This window comes from Taeniopygia guttata, chromosome 3, assembly GCF_048771995.1.
Source record: "Taeniopygia guttata chromosome 3, bTaeGut7.mat, whole genome shotgun sequence".
Classification (NCBI taxonomy): Eukaryota; Metazoa; Chordata; class Aves; order Passeriformes; family Estrildidae; genus Taeniopygia; species Taeniopygia guttata.
In genome coordinates, this window is record NC_133027.1 from 70,490,062 (window position 1) to 70,510,967 (window position 20,906).

General features: G+C 36.2%; 1 protein-coding gene across 5 annotated transcripts in view; it reads left to right on the forward strand.

Annotated features, from left to right (window-relative positions):
• Nucleotides 1–20,906, forward strand: part of LYST (lysosomal trafficking regulator) — a 75,258-nt gene that overhangs the window by 47,970 nt on the left and 6,382 nt on the right. For 4 of the 5 annotated variants that reach the window (XM_072927093.1, XM_030268254.4, XM_072927094.1 and 1 more), the window contains exons 27-48: nt 845–1,011; nt 1,482–1,634; nt 2,875–3,066; nt 3,560–3,738; nt 4,705–4,911; nt 6,174–6,350; nt 6,826–6,902; nt 7,832–8,020; nt 8,753–8,898; nt 8,987–9,083; nt 9,723–9,784; nt 10,159–10,214; nt 11,245–11,397; nt 11,733–11,977; nt 12,669–12,735; nt 13,599–13,755; nt 14,151–14,291; nt 14,690–14,907; nt 16,210–16,440; nt 17,134–17,323; nt 18,197–18,333; nt 19,067–19,165. In XM_072927093.1, coding sequence (XP_072783194.1) covers nt 845–1,011; nt 1,482–1,634; nt 2,875–3,066; nt 3,560–3,738; nt 4,705–4,911; nt 6,174–6,350; nt 6,826–6,902; nt 7,832–8,020; nt 8,753–8,898; nt 8,987–9,083; nt 9,723–9,784; nt 10,159–10,214; nt 11,245–11,397; nt 11,733–11,977; nt 12,669–12,735; nt 13,599–13,755; nt 14,151–14,291; nt 14,690–14,907; nt 16,210–16,440; nt 17,134–17,323; nt 18,197–18,333; nt 19,067–19,165 — 3,340 coding nt within the window. The remainder of the gene's footprint in view (nt 1–844; nt 1,012–1,481; nt 1,635–2,874; nt 3,067–3,559; nt 3,739–4,704; nt 4,912–6,173; nt 6,351–6,825; nt 6,903–7,831; nt 8,021–8,752; nt 8,899–8,986; nt 9,084–9,722; nt 9,785–10,158; nt 10,215–11,244; nt 11,398–11,732; nt 11,978–12,668; nt 12,736–13,598; nt 13,756–14,150; nt 14,292–14,689; nt 14,908–16,209; nt 16,441–17,133; nt 17,324–18,196; nt 18,334–19,066; nt 19,166–20,906) is intronic. The other variant, XM_072927096.1, reaches the window with a different exon arrangement.

Here is a 20,906-nt window from a genome sequence, read left to right on the forward strand (position 1 = left end):
TACTGTATTGCATTTTTTCTCATTTTTAAAATTATCAGAGAGCATGTACAAAATACTGGGTTTAAGGTTTACAATTGTAGATCTGTAAGTTAATGCTTAGTCACTTCAAATAGTGGAATATAAAATGTTCTTTCCATACCTTAAACATTCAAGTGAAATTACATTTTAAAATGTGTGTCACACTGTCTGCACTTTCAATGCTTTTTTTTAATAAAACTGAAAAATAAGATAAAGGCTCAGGAAATGGTAACATTCTACTGTCTCTATGGCCAATATCAAAACTGAAGAAAAGTCTCTCCTGTACTGCCTATGATTTAATATTTGAGATTTTGGGTAACTTCAATGACTTTATTAGCAATAAAGATTCTGTACTTTAAAAAAGATTATACAGGGAACAAAGGAGAGACAGGGTTTTGTTATTTTATTTCATTAGTTCGTTACCTGAAGAAATTGAAAGGTTTCCTTTTTACCTCAATATAGTTTTTATTCAGTATTATTACAAAATGAGATTGTCCTGATATTTTTTTGAGAAATATGAGATTTCAGACTAGTTCTTTAACTTAAAAATCTGATAGTAATACATCATTGCTTTTCCAATAAAACTGTGCTGCACTCAACATTAGAACGCCTCAAAAATTTGTAGACATCCAATCTGCCAAAGTTAACACTAAAGAAATGCCTTGAATTATAATGTTCTACTCCTCAGTGGTGATATTTTATATGAAGTACAATAAAATATTAGGTGCAGTTGACAGAAGTAGCAAGGGGAATAATAATGGGTCTTGTTAAGAGTTACAATCTATTAGAATTGTCATGGTTCTGGTAACTACAACTTTGTTTGCAGCATTCCCTTGAATGACTACAAGTTACTTGCCTGCGATATACAACAGCTGTTGGTAGCAGTTGCAATTCATGCCTGCAGCTCCTCAGGTTCTCAATATTTTCGTGTTATTGAAGACCTCATTGTGCTGCTGGGTCATCTCCAAAATAGTAAAAATGCAAGGATGCAAAGTAAGTTGTCTGCTAATTTTGGGGTCATGGGACTGGAAAAGTAAATCCCTTCCCCACTGTTTTTTGTTTAATATTCCTGCTGAGGGAAAAGGGGGAGTTTTCTGGTGATTATTCTTTCTCTTCTAAGTGGTTTTCAAATTAGTAGTTTCCATTAGGAGCCTGCCTTATGGTCAAGAATTGTGTACTGCTAATCTGAAAAAACAGCGACTGTAAAAGTTCTTTAAGGATATTTAAATGAAAACATTCTGTACAATGTAATTTAGCTTGTTTTAGAGTGATTAAATTCAATGGCTTTTCTATGACAACTCGTTTCTGTAGTGCCTTATCTTTGGCATAGTGAAGCGACTTTGTGTGACTCCTGTGGAATCTAGAATTTTGTAGCTCCTGACACATGTTGTGGTTTGACTTGTTACAAACATCTGGTAAAAATTCCTGAAGATGTCATGTGTACTTTGTATGCTTCTCTCTAGATATGGCAGTTGTTCTGCAGTTAAGAGTTCTTCAAGCAGCCATTGAGTTAATAAAAACCACAACAAGCCAAGACGCTCAGGAGCAGGCCAGCTCAGCCCCGGCACCCTCGGCACCACATCGCGCAATGTTTCAAAAGCGCAAAGGCATGGCGGGTGAGTAGCACAAGTGTGCTTGTGCTATTTGTGCTTTCTCCTGTACGTATTACTTGATGATTCCATGGTATTACCTTCTTTGGGGATTCTCTTCAATTCACAAGTTGCTTAGTAAAGATGTTTTTCAAGTAATTTGTAACACTCTTAATAGCCAACCTCACAGTAAGTTAATGCCAAAATTAAGTTAGTGCTTGTACCTAACACAGCTGCGATGTAGGGATTGCTTTGTTGCACAACTTTTCATTAGAGACCATCTTGAAATAAATACCTGCCACTCCAGATTTATACTTGGAAGCCACTGGGGTTGTGTTTTTAAAATGTGTTGAGTTCTAGCTTTAGCAGTAATACTTTCCCTGTATTTGATAGGTAGTCAGTCCATCTGTAAAGGTTTTGGCATTGGATGGAAGTTGATTTTATATGTCTCTCACAAATAAAGCTGCATTAAAGACTTCACAGAATATAGAATTTAGAAACCTGGCAAATACTTATTATTTCCTCTTTACTGTGGGAATGTTTCTCTTGAGATGGTCAGTTTTTGAGACCCCCTCTCCATCAACCTAGCAAAGTATTATATGTATATATTTATATATATGTTCAGTACAGTGGAAATGCTTTAATATCAGTGAACTTGGTAAGGCAATAAAGGTAATAGAAATGGTTATTTCCAAAGGAAAGAAGTACAGTCAAGGCCTCCCAGTTCATGTCAAGAAAATTCTGAGGAGTATTCTTGTGAGTTAGATACTTTGCTTCTATTACTAATTCTATTAGTTAGATACTTTGCTTCTATTGCTCTAGAGGAGCAATAGGTATGCTATAAAATGTATTTGCTGATATGTCTGGCTCATCATTTGTGCTGATGAACCTGCTCTGCAATATGCAAGATTTTATTCTATCACTGATTTTTAATCCTTTATCCTATTTATACAATAAAAAGAGAAATAAAAGTAGTGGGCTTGAATGTTTAGCACAAAGATATGGAAGTCATACAATAAACTGGATCTTAAGACTAACTCATTTTATGGTATTAGTTATTATTTGAAATTTATATATTTATTCTCAAAAAGCCTTAAAAATTAAAAATAAGAAAAACACCCAGTGACACTTATGTTCCCTTTGATACTGATATATTTCAAATGTTTGTTTCATTAAATGATGTGAAATCTTTGGGTGAAAGTAGTTGCTGTGCGTGGAGGTTTTGTGCATTTTAGTAGAATTCTGTTCATGCCTTCTCTCCTTAAAGGTTCCAGGAAGTTTTCACTGGCTCAGTCTGATGCTCTGCTAGTGAAAATGCGCTCACTAGCAAGTGAGGAATTCAACATGATGATGCAGCGAAGAATGAGCCAAGAAAATCCTATCCAAGCCACTGAGTCTGAGTTTGCACAAAGGTTACAGAGGCTGACTGTTTTGGCTGTTAACAGGCTCATTTATTTAGGTAGGATTTCTTTTTGGTTTTTTTCTGTTCTGATGAAAAATGAGTTCTTGCTTTTGGAATGCTGAAGTGTTAGAGAGGAAAGTTGTTCTAGTGACACAATTTTAATGGATTTAGCCATAAAGCATCATTCTCTGATTTGTCTCTCAGTATTATGTAACTGGCAATCTGAGTAATGTTTTTATCTTAATGAACCAAACAAGTTGTTTTATTTCTACATTAGTCCATTCATGTGTTAACTGTCTGAATTATTACATGAAGATTTAACTGCCAAAGGGAGCATCTGCTCTCTGAAAATACAATTTTTCTATGAAATGGCTACATTGGTTAGCAAGACTTGATGACTTTGAGAGCTAGTTCAAATTCTGCAAAATCGAGAGAGAGTGTATGATAAATATATCAGTAAAGGCAGTATTTGATATATTGCCAACTAAAGGTTTGTAGGATTGTCTTGCTTGAGATGGTACTGATCAATATGTACCTCTTAAATTTTAAGCCTCTACTGAAGAGTGCCTTGATGTACTGGGTATAACAGAAAATACAAGTCAAAGCAGACTTTCGGCATCCCAGCTGGAAGTTCCTGAAGAGGAAAGCCAGCAAGAACTGACTAGCAGAATAAATCCTTTTCTTAAAGAAATGGTCAAAATGTTGGTGGAAGGAATCAAAGTATCCATTGTAAGTAATTAGATGCTGTCCACATTAAAGCATATTTCATAAGGTTCCTTTATTAGAAAGTTTCATGCATAATGTATTGTCCATTAATGCTTTGGTTACTGCCTCTGTCCATTCAACTGTGGCATTAAAAACTGTGGCTTCCCAGTTACTTTGCAGTTGTAAAATAAATATGGATCTGTTCTGATTTTTACCTTTACATTTAGCAAAATTTTTTCTTGAACAAGAACACAGAACTTAGACATTCTTGTACTATGAATATTTGCTTGGTCTCTTAAACTTCAACATTTAGGTTTGCTGAAGCCTATAAAACCAGATCTTCTGTGCACCCACAGGTGGTGGAGATTTTTTAAGCAATTTGTTTATAGTATATCTTAGAGTTGGGAAGGAGAGCTTTCTCTTTTTTCAATTCTTAATAAAGTGGTGAATGTCTTCTAACATACAGGTGTTAGCTTTTCAGCCCTTCCAAGGCAATCCATTTTTGCTTGGATAATACAGAGTGTATTATTACTCTTCCTTATGTCATTTTAGTAAAAGCAGTTCTACCTAATTTTCTTTCTAGCTTGGAAGAATTACATTTGATAGGTGTATTATCTTTCCGTGGTGCCGTATTTGTAGTACTTTTCAAAGACGGCAAGTTTTTTCTTGCGAACTCTCACACCTCCTTCCAATGCCTGGTTTATAATATTTTAAGGTGATCCAGTCAAACTGGTGATGTAAAAGGGCTGTTGATTAAAATGAGCAGTAAAGAAACCCTCTTGTTTTTAAATCCTCTACATCACAATTTTCACTTTTTAGATTGTTTTAGTAGAATGCCTTTTAAGCCATAATTATAGTCACTATACTAAACCAAAAGACTTATTTTGGTAGCTAAAACTTTGTCTTGCATTTTGATCATTTTAATGTGAAAAACTTGACAGAAGAAAGTCCTAATCCTGTAATATTTAAAAAGTTGTCTCCATTACTTAGGGCACCAGCAGAATGAGCACTCCAAAACAGCAGTGGAACAGAATCCTCTTGTTATGTAAGGACACGTTCCGTACACAGCTTGGGAGGCTTCTTGTGCATAGCTTGTCCCCTCTAAGTCCTCTGCAGGAGAGGAAGCAGGCTTTGGAGATGGCACATGAAGTAAACCAACAAGAGATTTTGCGTGACTGTCTTAGCCCAACTTTGCAAGTAAGCTCAGGAGTTTTTGAGAGAAGTTTCTAAAACCTATATGTAATTTTTTGTCTAGATTTTATGATTCTTTAGAACTGTATGTGGCAAGTTGTTCTCTGGTACTTGAGCAGTGTTTAGTGACTGACAATACAAAACACTTGTGTGTACCTCTGCAATTGCTATACTATCCTGAGGACAGATGGAATTAAGCGTGGTTTGTGCTGTTCTGCATCAGACATATCCCCTGTGCTGTGCAGAGACAAAAGGTGATACTAGTTTTAACATGAAGAATTTTACTGAGGAAGCTGGGAATTTACATACCCTAAAAAGGCAAATTAAGGAAGGAATTATCCTTGCTTTGTGACTCTTAACTGCAGAGTTCCTGAAGCTTGTAAGAATTGATTGCAACTAGATTTTAAGCAGTCAATCCTCAAGCAAAGCAATACTCTCTTTTCTTACTTAGCCTTTATTAGATCTTAAAGTGGGATTGTGTATTCCATGTTCTTAAGTTAAAAAGCTGAATAGTTTTCCCTGCTTTTCTGAGTTTGTCAGAAGAAAGCTTCTAATTGTGCTATGTTAGTGCAAGCTTGAAAGCAATCATTTTTTTCAGTCACAAGGAGAAATCAGGTAGGAATGTTTCAGTTGGAGAGCTTCAGGAACTGCAAGAATGAAATAAAAGGCATGCCATAGATTGAGTCACTATATACTAAGGAGAGAAAGTATTTATTGGATTAGTTTATGGCACTCACGTATTTCTGATCACGTGTACATTATTCAAATAAATAAATTTTATCAGGTAGAAAAGAGCTGATGTACTAGCAGTGGGAGTGTGGGAGTGTCCTGTTGAGTGCATTTATGGCTTATGTCTCCTTAATTTCATTATCTGTCAGCTGTAATTTGATTAATCAAATGAGGTGTAGGGTTCTTGGCAGGCAAAATTAGAAGTCTCTGGCACACAGAGACCTGAATTATAAATAAGGCTGCAGGAGCTGAGTATTGGGTGAAAAAACAATTTTCTTGCAAGCCATTTGAAAAGTCACAAGAGGCTGGGGTAAATTTTACTGCGTGAGAATAAAATTCAGCATATTTTTCTAGTTTTATAAAAGTTTATCTTTAACCATTAAATCTGTCTTTTTCTTTAAATTAGAGAAAAAATAGAAGACATCTACAGTCTGACTAGAAAAGGGAATAAAAGTGGAGGGGGAAATACTGCTCAGCGTTGTGGAAATGAGCATGATTGTACATCTGTATTCTCCTCTTTCCTTCTTTTCATCTTCTAGCATGGGCCTAAATTAGTGCTCTATTTGTATGAGTTAATGCACAGTCACAGCGATGGAATGACCAAAGAACAACAAAGAGCAGCAGGAGACTTAATGAATACATTGAAAAGCTGTGGCTATAAATGCATTCCCCTGAGCCCACGACCAAAACCAGATTTAATAAAAGCTTTGAAAGAGGTTTGTGAATAAAAACTTTGCTTTAAAAATTGGGTGTATTTGAGATAGTTGTCTTGTATAGGATCAGAGTTTAACTGCAGATTGTGGTGTTCTTTGGTGCATGGCTTGTGCTTTTGGGAATTCTCTTTGGGTTCTCAATATTTCTGTCACATACTCTCAACTCTTCACAGAAAGCTCATGAGCTTCTTAGTTAAACATATTATTTAATCCAGAGGGAGATGAGAGTTCATAATAAGCTGCTAGTATCTCTTATTTTCAATAAAAATTTTTTTTATTTCTTGCAAAGAGAAAAGTTTATATATAAATACAATAAAATGGCAGTAACTAAAATGAAACCTTGCTGGTTTTAAGTGCTGTGAAGATATCCGTTGAACAGTTGTCACTCTTTCTTTTAAAAATTGGCATACCCTTTTGCCTCCCCTTCCTTATTTTGTCCATCTGAGAAAATTAAATAATGTGTTAAACTTCCATTCAGGATCAGAAGAAATATGAGATGGAAGAAGGTGTAAACAAAGCTGCTTGGGAGAAGACAATGGCTAATAATCGGCAGAAGTAAGTTCCTTGGAGGCTGCAAGAACTTTAAGAAATGTTCTCTGTTCAGCACTTCCCATTGCAAAGTTGCCTGTGTGATTATGGATGGGGTTTTTTTTCAAGTTAACAGCATCAGTAGCTTTCAGAGTTTTAAGTATGCTGTTATTGGCATATGCATTTTGATAGGTTGTATAATAAATGGCATTGTGTGAACCTCAATACTGAATTGGTTTTTTGCACATTTGGCATTTCACCCTTAATTTTATGGCTATTGCATCTGTCCAGTCACATCTCCAGTTGCTGTGGTCTGTGCAATTAAATTTCCCTGCAACTAACCCTGATTTTCAACTAATGAACACTGTATTCATTATACAATTTGAATATTTTTTGTGAGCTATGTAGACCACTGCTCCTTGGTATAATTGTAAATTTCAGTACATTGTGATAGATTGAGTTTTCCATTAATTTAAATTTCAGGCTTTGCCATAAAATCAGATTTGAAATGTACACACAATGTGCTTTAAAGTAAGCAAGTGCAGTAGCTGTAAAGGCCAGCTTAGTCAAGTCCATGTAGGCAAGTGTTAAGACTTTATTGTGTTGAATGACTTAGGAGACTTAATCAGTGGTAAATTAGAGTCCTTTAAACATTTAAAGTCCTTAAAACTCCAGATTTTTATTGTAATGAGTATAAATGAATTAGTCAAGCACATTAAAACATAGCCATTGATCTTTTGACTGTCTTGTTTTGTCTTTGGCCAAAAGTAATAGTTTTTTTGATGACTAAGAAGCAGAAGGTATTAATGAATCTTATTATGTAGGCTAAGTTGTTCTACATCTGCTGTAACAAGAACTCTACATACCTTCTGCCAAATTGATTTTATTTATGAGGCGTTTAGGTCTTTACCTTTTCGGTGTGTTTATTTGGCATTTTAAGACACAACTCTTCTCAGTCTCTTTCAGCGTCTAGATACAAAGTCTAAAGACATTTCTAAAATAGCTGGAGACATCACACAAGCTGTGTCACTGTCACAAGGAATGGAAAGGAAGAAAGTAATCCAGCACATCAGGGGGATGTATAAGGCAGAGCTAAGTGCCAGCAGACATTGGCAGGAACTTGTTCAGCAGCTTACGCATGATCGGTGAGTTTTCTCATCTCGGGGAAAAAATGAGAGAGACTTGATGCCTGACATGTGCTTTTCATTCTACTGAGAGGCATATGAAATGGAGATGATACTAAAATTAGAATTACTTCTGCTAACCATCTGATAGTTAGACTTGTAAAAGACTTGATTTTTTTTTTTTACCCTAACTTTTAGGGTCAGTAGCCAAGTAGTATTTCTATCCCATTTAGACAGTTTTTTTTATCATATACATTTTGCTGTGCCTAATACAATGAAGAGTGTCCTAAAGTTTTCATATCTTGCACAACATAGATGGAGTAAAAAAACATTTTTGGGATAATGTTATTTACATTAGCATCTAGATACTCTGTTCACTAAGTAGTGTCGAAGAAAGGATATTAATGTTGATAAGAAACCAAACAAGGGCATTTTCACCACTGCAAAACTAGTATTATCTCATGTTTGCAGCAGCAGAGTTTTCAAAATGGTATTGGATGCATTGTATTGCTCTTTTCATTAGAGTGAGTAACTTGAAGAACAGTCCTAGAGTAGCAACTTGTGAAAAGTCATTCAGTGGAATAGATCATGAAAATAAACTACAGATTTCAATCTTTTAATACTTTTTCAGAAATAATTGCCCAGTGTACTTCTGTGTAACTCTTGTCTTTCTACTTGTTAAAGAGCAGAATTTATAAGCACATATACTGCCTCTGGTGCCAAAATCCTAACATATATTTTCTTTTTTGCCAGAGCACTCTGGTATGACCCAGTCTATTACCCAACTTCTTGGCAACTGGATCCAACAGAGGGCCCAAACAGAGAGAGGCGCCGCTTGCAGAGGTGCTACCTAACTATTCCAAACAAATACCTTCTCCCAGACAGGCAAAAACAGGAAGGTAATTAAAACCCCTTCAATGCTGAATGTAGCATAATGTCTGAATTGTAATGAGTTTTACTACCTTATTAGTTGTGATGTCTTTATAGGTGTGATCAAAACTCCGTTGTCTTACTTATTTGAAGACAAAACACATTCTTCTCACTCCTCTACTGTAAAGGACAAAGCTGCAAGTGAACATATAAGGTAGGTTTTGGATAACACATGCTTCCCTTTCCTATCCTTTCCTAGTCAAATTAAACAGCTGTCTAAAGAACATTTTTTTGTCTTACAAACATTTTTTTAAAAAATCAAGTGGGAAATGAGACCAGTGTCAAAAATACTAGGCATTTTGCTTTACTCAAAAGCAAAAGACTAGAGCTACCAAATACCATCTAGTGTGCTGCGGATAGGATCTGTGGGATAACCTGGTGAAATCTCTTATTTTGGCTTAGTAGCAGTGCCTGTCCTAGATATCTAAGATCTGTTAGGTCTTTTCATCAGAGTGTAAAAGCAAATTGTCTTTCCATCCTCTCAGCTTTTATCACTTCATTACTCAGCTCTGCAGTTGTCAATTTGCCACTTGTTACAGGTACTAAGACAGCCTAAAATAACTGCAGAGAACATGCAAAGAAATAAGTACAAATATACTCATAAGCAAGTCTAGAAAGTTGAGGTTCTATTTCTTTCCCTCTTTGGGATATGAACCATTAGTCATGTTGTTGAACAGTTTTTCTTCATCTGTAACCTTGGAGGCTGTTTGGTTTAGGTTGGTTTTAGGTACATAAATCCGTAAGGATAGGCATTTCCATAATCCATAAGCATTTCCACTTTTAAATATTCCAGAGTTAATCGAAGATGTGTAAGTGTAGCACCTTCTAGAGAGACTGCTGGTGAACTGTTGCTAGGTAAGTAGAATTTTCATTCTTTATAAATACATTTTCGGTGTATGAGTCTTCTGTGTATATATATATATATATATACCCAGATAATTTTTTTATAAGTAATTGTGCTGTTGCCTGACTTTGTGGATTGCATACTTTATAGATCAATTTTGCCCTTCTTCTCTACTGTTTTCATGAGTGCTGTTTAAACTGCCAGTAAGTTTTAAGATCTGGAGACCACTTGCTAAAAGATGTGGAATCATAAATTGTATTTCTGTCAAGTATTGTCTTGCCCCAGGTACTATTCTTAGCATTCTTAACTCATGACTACTGTTTATATAACCCAGAAATGCATTGTGCAATATCATGTACCTTTTCATAACTATTTTTTGCTCTAGGAAAATGTGGCATGTATTTTGTTGAAGATAATGCTTCAGACACAATTGAAAATTCGGTAAGTGTTAGAGCATATTGTCCAGCTTTAATTTTTCCCAACTATAGCCATGAGTAGCTTTCTTCTTCAGCAATTTCAGTGGCAGTAGTACTAGAGTTAGAGGTCTCTGGACAAAGCTAGCCAAACTGATGAGTTTGCTTTTTGTTGCTTCTGTTGACCCTGGCTATGGAATTGGTGGTGATAGAAGAAAACAGGAAAGATGTGGGCCTGGGGCTGGGAGGGAATGAGGAACAGGTGATGTGAGAGTTGGCATATTCTGCACCTTGCAGTGCATTGCTTTGATCTTTGTTCATCAGCAAAGTGCACAAAGTTCTCTGTCCTGAGAACTTGCCTTAGTGGGAGCTGGGGCACTGTGTAGTGCAGAAAGTCACAGGTGTATGAGTCGTGCTCCACAGCATCTCATTCTTGAATTTTACGTTATATTTGATATTCTAGCTCCATTCTTTTCCTATACAAGAGGATTGTTTCTTGGAGGAAATGGGAACTGAGCTAATCCTTCTGATATACAAAGACTGATGTGTAAATTGTTTATACATCTAACAAACATGTAAAAGTAATCAAGATATGGATTGCACTACTGAAAGCTTTCAACTGCTTTTACAGAACTCTTCCTTGCATCTGCTGAACAGACAGTTCCTGTGGTTTAAGATGCTACCAGCTGCTTTGTTCTTCACAGGACTGTCAGAGCTGGGATTCACAACAAAGTGCTTCCTCTGATTGACTGTCCAATATTTTTAGCTTAAGAGCCATTGAAAATATGGCATTGCTTGCTAGTGCTGGGTAGAGAACTGGAGCAGCTGGGGAGCATATGTCATGTTCTACCCACTGCTTTGAGGAGTGTAGAGGATGGGGAAAGTAGCTAAAGAAAATCTTTAGCTACTTATTAAATACTTTAATATTAAGGCAATGCTTTAATAAGTTAAAGTTTGCCTTATAATTTGTTGTATTGTTATAAACTGGTTGCATTGAAGGGTTTCTTGTTTGGAAAATCCATTATTTAAAATTACTTTCTAAATTGCAAATTCTACAGAGTTTTCATGGAGAGACTGAGCCAGCATCATTTTCTTGGACCTACGAGGAAATTAAGGAAGTTCATAAGCGCTGGTGGCAGTTAAGAGACAATGCTGTGGAAATATTTTTAACAAATGGCAGAACTTTACTCTTGGCTTTCGATAATACAAAGGTACTGTGGCACCAATGCAGAGTAATACACCAAAGCATTTTGTTGTGTCTTTATAACATGAATATTCATGCATTAGGTTTAAGGAGACCTGTTGCACGGACTAATTAAATTCTGCCTAATACCTTTGGAAGAATTTGGCTCAGCTAGGCTTCTGGATGATCATAGGCATGTTGTAAAACACATCTCTGATATATTAAGATATTAAAGAATCTTAGTGGTACTAGACATTACTTGATTACAGCAGATATCTGGAAATATACGAAATGAGAGAAACTTACTCTTGGTAGTTTTAAACGTCTAAATTGCGTGATTAAATCTATGGTGTTTTCTTCTAGGTCCGTGATGATGTGTACCACAACATCTTGACTAACAATTTGCCTAACCTTTTGGAATATGGAAACATTACTGCTTTGACCCACCTGTGGTGCACAGGACAGATTACTAACTTTGAATATCTGACTCATTTAAACAAACATGCGGGTCGTTCCTTCAATGATCTCATGCAATATCCAGTATTTCCTTTTATACTTTCTGACTACACCAATGAAACGCTGGACCTAAATGATCCCTCAGTATATAGGTAATATGAAATGCTTGAAACTTTTTTTCAAAATACTTGAACTGATCATCCTATATAGGTTTTTAGCCTCCTTGTACTAAACTGCATTTGTACACAAATGGAACTATTCAGGGACAAGCCTCATCTCTAATAACTTGGGTTTTTACAGTGGCTGCATTGCCTGGGATATTGAAACAAAACAGGTGTGTAGATTCAAATGCAGTGTATTGGACTTACACTGTCTTAATAGGCTATGTATAATTCACAGAATTAAATAGAAGCTGTATGTTTAAATTTATATTAATATAGACTTCCAGGCCAATTAGCAAAACTTAAATAGAAAAGGAAATATCATCGTAAATTACTTAGCCAGTTATAAAATCACAATTTTCAGCTGAATGGATTTGAATGAATTGTCCCACCCTAATAAATTTTTGTTATGCTAATTTAACATTTGTGTGCACTAAGTCTTTGCCTTTATAGGATGCCTCTGATTTGACTGAGGCACTTGGCATTTGCTTGCCTGTTACTGTGCTGTGGATGAAAGTTTGCCTTTAGCACTAACTAAAAGTTGTTTTTCTGTTTTCTGAACTTTTTTGAGAAGTGTTTACGTTTTCCTTGGCCTTTTCATTATAATAAAGGTGTTATTCTTAATGATGTGAGTCAATATTGTAATCAAAATTACAACATATCAGTACTGCTTTTGTTGCAGAAACCTGGTCAAACCAATAGCTGTGCAGTCTAAAGAAAAAGAGGATCGTTATGTGGATACTTACAAGGTAATTTGGATTACTTTCTTCTTGCCTTGGTCCCACAACAAATGGGACAAATGTTTAGTTTTTATAACATATATTTATTGGGTAAGAAGAAACCACAAATACAGTATTTTGTGGCTACAGAACTCTTATTTCCAGTGTATTTTCCAGGTAACATTTCCTAGGAATTGTTTAATAACATGCTTGGAACTTACGTGTTTTCCTGTACCTGAAATGTCAAATCAATTTAGCCCATCCATGTGATACTGTTGAGGAATTTAAATGGGTACTATGTACTACCTTATATGGAAACTTGTATACATTTAAAGATCCTTAAATATCAGGAAGATAATTTACTGCTGTTTAGTTGACATTACTTTGGTGGAATTTGTAGCAGTTTCTTCTGTTTGATAACAGAAAGGCTGTTGTCCCTCAAGTACTCTGTTATTTTAGCATGCTCTACTATGATAATGGCGCTTTTGGGGTTTTTTTTCTCTTTAGAATGTTTTAAAGGCTGTAGGAAATAGGAACAAACTGGGGAATTAAAAGTATCTGCATCTGGACTTTCAAACTTGTCTGTGTCACCATGGTCTACTGTATTATTTGCAAATACTGGTTTTTCCGTGAGACTGCTATGTTAGTAAACAAGACAGGGGAATGGGGAAAAGCAAAAGTAATAAATAATGGAAAGTAGGTAATTTAAATTGGCTGAAGAATTTGATACCTAACTGGATTGTAAAAGTGATTGTGTGTCTTTAGACATTTAAGTATATATGATTCCAGATCACTTTTGAATATATGTTTCTGGAAAGTTTGCTTATTCCTAAACAGTTTAGGCGAGCTCTTATTTTTGTTGTTTGTTTTTTAATTCTCTCCTATTTTTCTAGTATTTAGAAGAAGAGTACCGTAAAGGAGCACGAGAGGATGATCCAATGCCCCCTGTACAACCATATCACTATGGATCTCATTATTCTAACAGTGGAACTGTACTTCATTTCCTAGTTAGGCTGCCACCTTTTACTAAAATGTTTTTAGCTTATCAAGGTAAGGCTGCATTTGCTTGTACTTGCCTTTTACCATCTGGGCCTTGTTCCAATAACTCAGGAATGCTATATGTTACCCTATTTAGCATAGATTTTCCAATTCCAGATAGCTGTGCCTGGTAAAATTAAATCTGATGTGCTTTAACAGTAGATCCATTCTTGAAATTATCAACCTAGACCATAAAGCTGGTCATCTGATGTTTATGCCTTAGTTTCTGTAGTATAAAAAGCTTACTTCTGTTTGACTTGCAGTCAATGTGTAACACATAGCAATTGAGATAAGAGAATTCTAAATGTTCTCAGCTAACTAGAGAGCAGTTAACAACATGAAGTTGCAGATGTGCAACTGTTAGTGTCCATCATCAGTGTAACAATTGAGTCTGGATTTCTTTACAGATCAAAGTTTTGACATCCCAGACAGAACTTTTCACTCTACCAATACAACCTGGCGCCTGTCTTCATATGAATCAATGACTGACGTAAAGGAGCTTATACCAGAATTTTTCTACCTTCCCGACTTTCTAGTTAACAGAGAAGGTATACTAAGACAACAGAACTATATACCCAGAAGAGTTGTATGATTGAGCTTATGGGTTGAAACTGAGAACATTTATATGCCTTGGCTGAATATGCTAAGTAGTAGATGTATGGGAGAAATCTGGCGCAAATTTGTGGGGTATGCTAAAAAAGCTGTTATGTAGGAGTTAAGCTGAGTTTTTCCCTAATTTTGTTGGCAGGGAAAGGAGTTTGCTGTTTTCTCATTTTTCCATGTGAATGAGTATGTACAGCTGAATATGTTTTGGAGGGACTTGTTAATGACGCTGCATTGTTGATTGTTAATCACCATGCTTAATCATTGAGGTCTGTAGAACCCTATAGACCTTTTTGAAGTACTATCAACTAAAATGTTGGAATATTCACTCCCCCGTTTCTAGGTTTTGATTTTGGAGTGCGTCAAAATGGTGACAGAGTTAACCATGTCAATCTTCCACCCTGGGCCCGTAACGATCCTCGTCTGTTCATCCTGATTCATCGTCAGGCTTTGGAGTCTGATCATGTTTCCCAGACAATCTGTCACTGGATTGATTTGGTGTTTGGTTATAAGCAAAAAGGCAAGGCCTCTGTTCAGGCTATTAATGTTTTTCATCCTGCGGTAAGTATTTGTTAAGTAGCATGCTTGTTCATTGTCCTTAGTAACTTAATGGGGGAGAGTTTGGTCAGACTTGCTTGGAAAATAGCAAGCATGAAACAAGATCCCTTGCTCATGAAGTGTTGAATAAGGAAAGGCTTTAACCATTTCAGTGTTGAAATGTAAGATCCCACGGGGTATTGTGAAATGTAGTGAATTTTTTTTCCTCTTTCTTGCCTTGAGCTGGGTGTAGGGCAAGATCAAATCTGAGGCTTAGACCTTGTGGATAGCTGTTTGCAGTGGCTTGCAGTAGCCCGACTGTTGTAACTGTGTAAGCTTTTAATTTAGGCAGGTGCTGCTGCAGCTTTTGATAGGATTAAAATAGTTCATTGTGTTCTGAGCTCATAGTGTTTTCCTTCATACAGGTCCTGTGTTCTATTCCTCTAATGAGCACTTTTCTCTGCAGTAAATTTAATTTCAAATAAGTCTTCATTTAATGTTAAGACTTCAGAGTTTTACTGCGTAATTGCAACATGAATATCTTGAATTGCGTTCTTTAGCTTCAATCCTTACTATCACAAGGTTTGCTCAGCAGGTAGTCCTGGTTGTAAATGCACTCAAATATTTCCTGGTTTTAGTGTTTGTTCTATGGCTGGAAAAGCTAATAAAATAGCAGTGATGCCTTTCTCAAGTAGCCATCCAAATACTTCCCTTTCTTTTACTCTTTTTGGGCTTAAGTATTGTTTTAGTTAGTACCATGAGCTTCAACTATCAAGTTTGCATATTCAGCATTTTTTGAAGTGAAAAGTCAAGGCCTTTGGTGTGACTGAGGAAAAGTGTGTGGTGCACAGTTGGAGAGGCCTGAAAAAGACAAATAGAAGGAAATAATTTCCATTCTCTTGAAGTATGAGTTTTTTTCTCTTTCCCTACCCCAAAAGAGAGGTTTTATATGCTCATTAAAAAGAGGTAAAGAAAATAAACTTCTCCAACTCTTTCCAATTCTTTTGTTTATCATCAGCAACCCTTCCAGTTTTGTACAGATTGGAAAAGGTTTCAAAGAAAACCTTCAACATGGGACAGATGTAGGCGCAGCTCACATGATAATCCCTAAAGTGTTAGTTTATTCCAATAAAGCGGAGGTGACAAGGTTATGCTCTCAATGGCTCTTTAGTCAGCACAGTCATTGTGGGATCTCTTCTGGTCCACACCTTAAGCAAACAGCTGAATAGTCTGCCTCTGAATTTGTGTGTATGTGTTACAAAATCTTTCCCAAAGACAAACCTGACGAGCTTATTCTTGCACCTCTCCTTTCTTTTTTGCCTGTAGACCTATTTTGGGATGGATGTTTCTGCTGTTGAAGATCCTGTTCAGAGAAGAGCCCTTGAAACAATGATAAAAACATATGGACAAACACCCCGCCAACTTTTTCATACAGCACATATTAGTAGACCTGGATCCAGGCTTATCATGGAAGGAGAACTTCCTGCTGCCATGGGATTGCTAGTGCAGTTTGCTTTCAGAGAAACCAGAGAACACACTAAAGAAATCATTTATCCAGTATGTAATTTTCAATTGTAAGATGGTTTAATTAATATCTGTGTGCTGTAATTGTTGTACCCTGTACCCTTGGTTTAGAATTTTCTTCCTAAAAGTGCTACTTGCTATATTATAGTGTAAAGAAAATACATAAAATTAGGAAGTGATAGTGAAAATTACTTTCATGCATTGGTGATATTTTGTGTAAACTAAGATCTGAATTTGTCTTAATTTTGGGAAATAGGTATGGGAAGGCATTTCAGTTAACCAGTTTTATAGTTTCCATGATAAATTTTGGAATCTGTGTGCAAACCTATAGCATGCAAACACATACTGTGCTTTCTTCCATCCTCAGCTTTTTTACTGCCTGTAGGACAATTAAACTTTCTTCACTTCAGGCACTTTTTTTTCCCTGAAGTCCAGTCAGAAACTGCATCCTTGGATTTAGAGATCTGTATTTTTCACTAAACTACCTGAACTAGAAGCTTGCTGCCTATGCCTTTAAAGAAGGAGTAGAGCTACCTTAAAGTTAATAGTATAATTGATGGTACTAAAGTGCTTTGAATTTGTCTTTCTAGTTGTTTTTGAGTAAAGACTTCAGCTGTCCTTACCATGTGATTGCTTACAGGAAACTGACATTAATCATTCTACATTACTAATGAAACTGTTTTTCTGAAAGTTCTATAACTTGAACCTTGTCTGTGCTTGTTTTAGAGTCCATTACCATGGATAAAGGGCTTGAAGTGGGGAGAATATGTTGGTTCCCCAAGTGCTCCTGACCCTGTTGTCTGCTTTAGCCAACCACATGGAGAAAGGTTTGGCTCTCTCCAGGCTTTACCAACTAAGGCCATCTGTGGTTTGTCCAGTAAATTCTGCCTTTTGATGATATATAGCAAGGAGCAAGGTATGAATTTGTGCTTTCTTCTCTATGTGCACAAAATGTATGAAATGAGCCATGAATATTAAATCTAATGCTACTATTGTTCTTCAGCAAACTTCCCAAGTTTAGTTGCTTTTGCCAAAGATTAATTTATAATTCCCTTAACAGCTTCCACATGTGTGGTATCTTTACTGAGAGGTGAATTTTACTTATAATTTTCAAAACTAAAGTAGAGGCATTCTGTAATTAAGTTCATAGTCTAATTGAAGTGACTGAAGCATGAGAATTTAACTTTAGAACTTGCCAGTAGATTGGGTCCAAGAACTGAAGAACAGATGAAAAAACTCATGTGACAACTAAAAGAAAAGCTTAAGAAATGGATTTTAGAGCCAGACTATGACAAAAGTTAACACGAAAAAAGCAGAGGTGAAGAATCTTCTGCTTTCAGTTAAACTTCTTGGAGGGATTCTTATTGAGAATGTACAAATAAGTTCTCACAATCTTTTGCTTTCTTGGTGGCATATACTAGTTTAGGCTTTCTAAAAATCGATAATTTCACATTTAGTCAACAAAACAAGTAACATCCTCCTTGAAGTTACAAGAAGATAACTCCTTTCTCTAGGTGGGAAGTATTGTCTGCCCCTTTTCTCTGTTCCCAAAAGATGCAACTTTTCTTCAAAAAAGTTTTGTCCATGTTGCAAATTGTCTTTGGAGAAGATGAAATGCTCATTCAGTCTCTGAAAACTGTTTATAATATATTATAGACAATGCCTTATTTGGAAACTTTGGGAGGGTTTATATTTTAACTCGTGATAAAACATGAACCTGAGACTTTTGTTGTTGACAAAGTGATTGGATCTTGCTGTGAACATGACAAAATCCTTTGCCTTCCTTCAGGTGTGAGGAGCATGCACAGCACTGACATTCAGTGGTCAGCGATCCTGAGCTGGGGCTATGCCGATAACATCTTGCGACTGAAAAGCAAGCAAAGTGAGCCTCCAGTAAATTTTATACAGAGCTCACAGCTCCATCAGGTAAAATGAAATCGGTCTCTTGCTCTTCAATTTAATATTGGTAGTTTAAGTGGTGGCTTGACTTGGCAGTGGGGTACTCCTGCTTTAGCCTTTTTGTGGATGAGCATCCAGTCACAACTCCTTTTAATCTTTTTTATTTCCTTTGGAATGTGTTCCTCATGGCTCCAGTGTTTTATCTGGTTCCTTGTTGTTTTCCTGTACTAGATAAAGATTCCTTTTGAATTAATTTGATTTTTGTAGCTTTTCCTTCTTATAGAATGTTGCTGTGAATTTAGAAAAGTTTTAAGTTCTGTCCCAGGAAAAATCAATACAGAAAAAAGTATAGGTGCCTTATGTTGGAAGAACAACTCCACTATAATTTAGGATCCATTTGAAAAAGATTGTCTAAAAGATTTTTAGGGAAAGTTACATAATCTCTGTTACAATCCAGTGACTGGTAAGATCTTGTCAAAAAGATTTTGGTGGATGATCTTGAAGTCTGCACTGCTCTTTAACTATGAATTCCAGGCTACATAAAACTCCCTCTTTACTCTGTCTCTGACATAGTAACAAATACAAGCTAGAGTAGCTATATTTTAGCTCTTGGAGTTCTTTAGTTTAGGTGTTTTACATGTCTATTCATAGGATAACTAATAAAGAATCAGTTTGACCAAATGCTGTGGCCTAATGGAAACAACAGTTAGAATAGTTTTTCTGTTGTAATTTTTTCCTGGCTTTGTTTTGTCTTTTCAAGGTAACAAGTTGTGCTTGGGTGCCAGACAGTTGTCAGTTGTTCACAGGTAGTAAATCTGGTGTCATCACAGCATATATGAACAGATTCACCAGCAATACAGTAAGTTACATTGGGAAAAAATTCATAAATAAAGTATTTTGTGTATTCAGTATTACAGTATTTTCTTTTTAACAGGAAAAATGAGGCTAAGAGCCATGTTCTGGATAATTGCAAAAAAAAAAAAAACCACGTGTTTTTAGTATTTATTTTTGAAGGCTCCTCTGACATCTCAGCATATTTGTCTGTTTTCCTTAAGCTGCTGTTTACATAAAGCTAGCCTTTAGTCAGCTCTTATCACCTGAGTGCACATGTATAGCTCTGACTGTGTTCAGGACAGGGCTTGGAACTGAAGCTCTCTGGCAAAGTGAAGCTCCCTGCATTAAGGAGTAACTTCTTCTGTGATGGAAACAGAGCCTTTCAATGCTTTAACTGTGGAATGCAATTCCCCAAAGTAAACAATAATTCATGTGCAGAGAACTCAAACTACAGAGAGCCAGGATGAATTCTCAGACAGTGTATATAGCAACCACCAGGCCTCTTTACTTTGTCATATTCTCCAAGGGGCAAAGTTGTGAGTATGGAAGGGAGGAAGTAACTTGCATTACTTAATCTATTAGTGAAAAATACTGAGAGTAGTAGAAAGTCCCTTGATACTGTTTGCTGATAAACATATCATAAATAGAAAAAATAGAAAGCTTAAATAGAACCCAAAATTTAAAATCTAATTCTGAATTTTGAAGCTTCCATCTGAATCTTCCATTCTGTCTTAGCAGTAACTTCTATTCTCCATAGTTTAACAAAGAGTAGAATATGTTCCTTACAGCTCATTTTAGGTGTATCTACAGTATTACCCATAGCAACAACTGAACTAAACTGATTTCCTAGATGTAGCTTGATACAGGTATTGGCAAACATGTTTGTTGTTGTACTCTTTGATGCTCTTGAATCCCTACACTAGCATGAGCTAGAGGGAACCTTGGTATGATCTGCTATGCCTACCCAGTTTTCTGTTTTCAGTAGTGGCAAACAGCAGATGCTTAGACCAGGAAGAAGATAAACACAGTGATTTTTAGAATTTTTTTCCCCTTGGCTTTCTTCCAGTTTCTGGTGATCTGCCATTCATACTTCCTAAACTCAGCAGCACTTTGAGAATAGAAAATGAAGCAGAGTTTCAAGCCTGCAGGCTTTACTCAGTTGGATCATAAGTCAGGCACCTTAATGGCTTCCTAGAATAACCTGTAAATAACCTGTACTGAGACTTGAAATCCATTTTTTTTGTTTTGGTTTTTTTTTTGGTTTTTTTTTTTTAATAGAAATTAAATATACTTGCCTTCTGCAAAGCTGAAATGAAACTTTAGTTAGTTAGACTTACGGTTCTTGAGTTCCTTCTGTTTCCTAGAAAAAAGTGATTTTTGTTCATCTGTACAGATGATGTTCTTTGAGACCATCTTTGCTGAATTTCTCAGCACTGACAGTTTTATGTGCCCCAGGCAGAGGGACACTGTGCCAATTTTGTAGCTCCTGTCGTTGAGTCAGTTACCCCAGTCAGGGCTGCAGCAATGCAAAAGCACTTCCTGACATCTACTCTGTATCCATCTTGTCAGCTGATCAGCGATAAAGTGAACTGTTTGTTATAATGCAGTACTTGAAACATGAATATTTTGCCCTGTTTCACATTTGTATAAATGGAGTGCATGAGCATGGAGTAGATATCATGTTGTTAATTTGGTATGGGAACTCAAAGGCATGCTGTCAGAATTCAAAAATGGCTCTGTGTTGTGCTTCAGGTGCTCTTTGGCAG